At 48.0% G+C, this 5,000-nt stretch overlaps 2 protein-coding genes across 12 annotated transcripts in view; one reads left to right on the top strand and one right to left on the bottom strand.

The window, feature by feature from the left end:
• LOC113816955 (organic solute transporter subunit alpha) overlaps positions 1–5,000 on the top strand; it is a 69,389-nt gene that overhangs the window by 12,015 nt on the left and 52,374 nt on the right. The window lies entirely within an intron of this gene.
• The window catches only part of LOC113830573 (SET domain-containing protein SmydA-8), a 25,779-nt gene that overhangs the window by 2,578 nt on the left and 18,201 nt on the right, over positions 1–5,000 (bottom strand). For 4 of the 10 annotated variants that reach the window (XM_070132576.1, XM_070132582.1, XM_070132580.1 and 1 more), the window contains 3 exons: positions 4,109–4,285; positions 2,605–3,737; positions 1,988–2,313 (listed from right to left, as the gene is read on the bottom strand). In XM_070132576.1, the coding sequence (XP_069988677.1) occupies positions 3,687–3,737; positions 4,109–4,285 (228 nt within the window). In that variant the 3' untranslated portion in view covers positions 1,988–2,313; positions 2,605–3,686. Of the gene's footprint in view, positions 1–1,987; positions 2,314–2,604; positions 3,738–4,108; positions 4,289–5,000 lie in introns of those variants that run through there. The other 6 variants (XM_070132579.1, XM_070132578.1, XM_070132577.1 and 3 more) reach the window with 3 other exon arrangements.

The following is a 5,000-nucleotide window of genomic DNA, read 5'->3' as shown; positions in this document are numbered from 1 at the left end:
ACCGCCCAGGGAGTGACGGCAGGAAGGCGCTGCGGGTGCCACGCGACAAGAGCTCTGGCGGGGAGATTTTTTGTGTGATGCCGCCTGGGTTCGGGGTGCCTCGCCCATACGAAAATAGCTTTTACTTAAACGTACCAACATACAGCATGCACAGGAATAATCGGTTTGTTCATAGTATGCAATAAGAGGTTGGGTCGTTTACATGTCCCGGATGTGTAAGAGCATTCTGGTGAAAATGGAGGAAAATATATGACATGGGTAGGTTACACAAATATAGTCACACGAACCGGTGAGGCGTGTTGACGTTGCATGAGCCAGCACCATGCAGAGGTCCACGTCTCCACCCAGAGACTGAATGAAAGCAACGGTTGCAGTGGCTCAGGTCATTGTGTCGAGCAATTAACGTGTCACTCCGCTGACCTCTGCACGGAGTATTTCTTTCCACGACCAGGCAGAGAAGTAGCAGACACGTGACATGTTTCGGATCATTTACTCTTATCAAGATCGCTGAGATGTATGGTAATTCTTGGTTATATGCATTATTACTTGTTTTCATGTTTAAACTTTCCACAAGTTTGCATAACCAAGAGTCAGTAGGTTATAATAAGGGGTATTTCTATCTCCCAAAATAATAATTAATAACAGAATGCCATTAATAACAGGTTGTCACCCTATATAAGACCACAACCCGAGGTGCGGCATGTCTGTGAAAGTACTTCAGGGGCAAAGCCACAGTAAGCGAATAGATGAAGTTTTATGACAGTGTTCAGATAATCCGTCTATGAACAAAGGTCCCTAAGCCTGTTGACTCAAGGTGATTAGAAAGCCAGACAAAAAAGCAGTGGGTGAAGGAGTATGTGTACCGAGTCAACATTTCTTCACATCCTTTCTCTCATGCTCACGGCGAGCCCTGATCCAGGATGTTTATTGTGGGTCTGTCTTGGGAATTCCCGGTGAATCACTTTCCGCTGAAATGATGTTATCACAGCTGGTTATCTGGATGTGATGTTTCATTTCAAAATTTATGCCCTTACTTTATGCAATAAAATAGTCCTAAGGTTAGTATGGTTATTGCCGTGCACTAACGTCAATGCCTGTTTGTTTGTTTGTTTTTCCTATATAAAAAAAAATAATAATAATGCAGCTTATTGCATTTTTATTACTTTGGGAAGGAACACAGAGGGTGGACACTTTCGCCTAGCTAAGCAAGCTGCGTTTGCTCTCTCTCTCTCTCTCTCTCTCTCTCTCTCTCTCTCTCTCTCTCTCTCTCTCTCTCTCTCTCTCTCTCTCTCTCTCTCCCTCTCTCTCTCTCTCTGTAACTAACTCTCTCTCTACTCTCTCTCTCTCTCTCTCTCTCTCTCTCTCTCTCTCTCTCTCTCTCTCTCTCTCTCTCTCTCTCTCTCTCTCCTCTCTCACACTCTCACTCTCTCACTCTCTCTCTCTCACTTCTTCACTCTCTTTCTCACTCTCTTTCTCACTCGCTTTCTCTCTCTCTAGCTCCTTCTCTCTCCTCTCTCTCTCTCTCTCTAACCTCTCTCTCTCTCTCTCTCTCATTCTCGTTCTCTCTCTCTTTCTCTCTCATTCTCTCTCTCTCTCTCTCACTTTCTCTCTCTCTCTCACTTTCTCTCTCACTCTCTCTCTCTCTCTCTCTCTCTCTCTCTCTCTCTCTCTCTCTCTCTCTCTCTCTCTCTCTCTCTCTCTCTCTCTCTCTCTCTCACTCACTCTAACTCTCTCTCTCTCGTTTTCTAATCTTATCGGGAATTCTTTTAGCTACGTCTACCCTATACAGTATCAGCAACCAAGTTCAATACCAATGTCGTACACAGTATAAGTATCGAACATTTTTTTCTCTCCATTTTACATTTAGGAAACAAGAAAAAGTGCCGTTATAGATGCAAAGAAAAACCGACAGCTTCTTTTGTCCCTTATACGTATCTTACAGGATTTCCTCTGCAAAACGCGAAATCGCCGAATTATAGATATTTACCTGACATAATACACCGCAGCGAATAGCGGATCAGTTCTCTCCTTGAAGGCGACCCGCGTCCGCGTCGTCGTCCAGGTGCGAGTCGCCGCTCTGCTGCAGAATGGCGATCGCTTCGGAAATCGCCGCCGCCTTCTCCGTCGCCCGCGCCTTCCAGTGGCGCTCGCTGGAGTTGCTTGGCTCCAGCTCGAGGATCTGGGCGGCGTACTCGAGCTGGCGAAGGATGCGCGCGAGGGCGGCGATGTATGCGGGGGGAGTGAGCTCTCCTTCAGCGCGCTGGGTCTGCGCCACGCGCGTTTCCACCATGGACAGCTGGAACAGCGACACTCCTGAAGGGACACGGGACTTGCAGGTTGTGGTGTCGTCAAGAGGGATTTCAGGGTCAGACTTTTATGAATGAAAGCATCTGTGTAAAGCCTAAACTATGTTCTTTGTATAAATTCACCTGTCCTGCTAAAATATATAAACCTGCCTTCCAGCTAATTATTCACATTGAATTGGGATAAAGACTCACTAAGAAAATCCCTTTGCTAATGAAATTGAATGAAACGTTCAGTTGTTAATCCTTATAAGTTCTGAACAAAGAGTGCCGTTGTCCATGACACACTGCACTTGCTCACCTCTCCTCCGCGTGAGCCCAGGTTCGAAGAGCTGATAGATCCCCATGAGTCGCCGCCATATCTCCTGCTGCAGCTTGAGTGCCGCTAAACTGGTGTCGTTCTTGAGCACCCTTAAGCTCGCCTGGGCCGCCGTCACCCACACGTAGTGGCTGTCGTGGAATGTGCGTGTGATCCCCGTCAGGAAGCTCTCCACCTCGCCGGTCGAATTGCATCGCTCGTCTATGTCTTTGACGTGACGCTCTGCTTCGTCTTTGATTTCCTGGCTCTCCCTTTTCTCCCCGCACTCGGGGCACTTCCAAGGAGCATCGACTCCGTCCCGCGGTTCCAGGAACTTCTCTGGGCACTTAGGGCAGCGTGGCGAGGAGTAGTGAGTGCCAAGCTCTGTGGGATCTCCACATCGGCGGCACTTGCAGGAAAAGAAGTAAACGTTTTGGAAGTCGAACTGCCTCTCCCAAAGAGGCTCCTCCGGGGGCGTGTAGCTGAACACGAGCGGATCTCCTTTCTTGATGGCTACGGCCGTGCGGATGTAAAGTGCATTATTAACATCGGATCTTATTGTTAAGTTGGGTAAGCACGAGTGATTTAGAAGAGCAATGTTAGGGTATATACCGCGCAGGTGCTCCCCTTTTGGACCCCGTATGTTGATGCAGTTGGTTATCATGATGCCTCGAACTCTGTGCACTGTGTCCGCATCAAAGCCACAGTTCAGCACCTCCGTCAGGAAGCGAACTCCTGCCATGTGGTAGGGCTCCTGCTGCTCCCGGCGAGCATCTACATGGCTTTCCATGGTCATGAGACGGTCCCAGATGGTCGGGTTTGCTTCGCGCAGGAGAAGGCAGCGAAGGACCAGTATCATGTCATATCGTGGTGTGACGCCTAAGCTGGTCGGGGGACCGACCCGCTTGACGTCCTGCGCCAGAATGCCACACTCCTTGGCGTGGAGGTCCTTCTGGTGGCACTCAGGGGAGCACATGGGCCAGAAACATCCGGGGCAACGGAAGGCCTCCAGGTCTGTGATGGCCGAGTGGCAGCCCAGGCAGAGGGGGAAGCACGTGCCGGTGGGACCGCAGACCACAGGACTCTCATTCAGGACCAGCTGCCCGGCGGCCAGGTCGCGGGAGGCAACCAGGTACCTGAGAAGTAGAAATCATGGTCAGACCTTGTCGAATGGTCTACGTTCCCTAGGAGAAGAGGGGAGTTGGGGGCAGCGTCAGGCAAATAGAAACAGGAAATTGAAGGAATATTTTCAAATGGATAAGAAAGAGAAAAAGTGACTACTAAAAGAAAAAAAGGACAGAAAAGAGAAATTTAAAAGAAAGGAAGGATGAAGAGAGAGAGGAGGGAGGGAAAACAAGACGAACATGAGAAAAAAGAGAAGCAGAAGGAGAATGAACAGTGGAAGAAGAGAATGGCATAGAAATAGAGAGAAACGGAAGAACAGGGACATGTATCCTTGCAGCAAAGACAAGCTATGCACGGCCAGAGAGCGTCACGTGCTCATTACCTTCCATCCTGGGCGCTCTCGATCTGCTTTATAGGCCTGCACTCCTCCCGATGCTGCGCCCAGTGCTTGCGCTGGTGGTCTCGGCAGCAGTAGTGCACGTTGCTGCATCCGCCGCACCTGAGCTTTGCAGCTGTGCCGCAGACGCCGCAGGCTCCCTCCTCTCCCGCCATCCGTGGTCTGCTGTGCACCGTAAACATGACATAAGAAATCTTGAAGCCTCGTACGCGCAGAATGGTTAGTTTACATTCCTCTAGATTAGTTTTACTTCAAAACATATGTAATTATTGGAATTAGAATTGTAGGAGAGGACAGAGTGGAATTTGTTTCGTGGCGGCACTTTGAGTGAACGTTTACTTGACTGCTGAGGTTTCTTTTTTTGACTTTGACACGTTTATTGAGACAAAAGTAAAATTACATCTCAAAAGGATGAGGTAACTTAGGTTATCCTAGCCCTTGCTTAATAAGTCCCTGTGCGGACTCACAATTCATATACAAAGCTTAGGTATAATATTCCTAATATAATATTTCACTCGGGCACTGCGTTCGGGGGAAACAAATTGCACTCTGCCAGATTCCCATCGACTTGAAAAGAAGCTCGCAAACCTTTAGTGCAAAAATATGAAATTATTTGAAACTCATGTTCGAATGAACATAAAATTAACATGCAGTTTCTATCTAGCTTTATATTTAATCCCATTATTGATATGTCCATCAGATACTGTACATTACGACACCTACATAGTGTATAGGCAGAGAGTGACTGTCAGTAAAGAACATTAAACCTTCCCTGTCGTTGTTCTCTCTTACTCAAGATGCTGGGTAGCCTGTTACGTCTTCTGTGTCTTCTCAGGGGCAGTTCATTTAACCAATTGCAAAACCTTGCCTTACGTGC

Source organism: Penaeus vannamei, chromosome 18 (assembly GCF_042767895.1).
Source record: "Penaeus vannamei isolate JL-2024 chromosome 18, ASM4276789v1, whole genome shotgun sequence".
Lineage (NCBI taxonomy): Eukaryota > Metazoa > Arthropoda > Malacostraca > Decapoda > Penaeidae > Penaeus > Penaeus vannamei.
The sequence above is the reverse complement of the archived record's forward strand: the minus strand, read 5'-3'. Positions and strand labels throughout refer to the sequence as shown.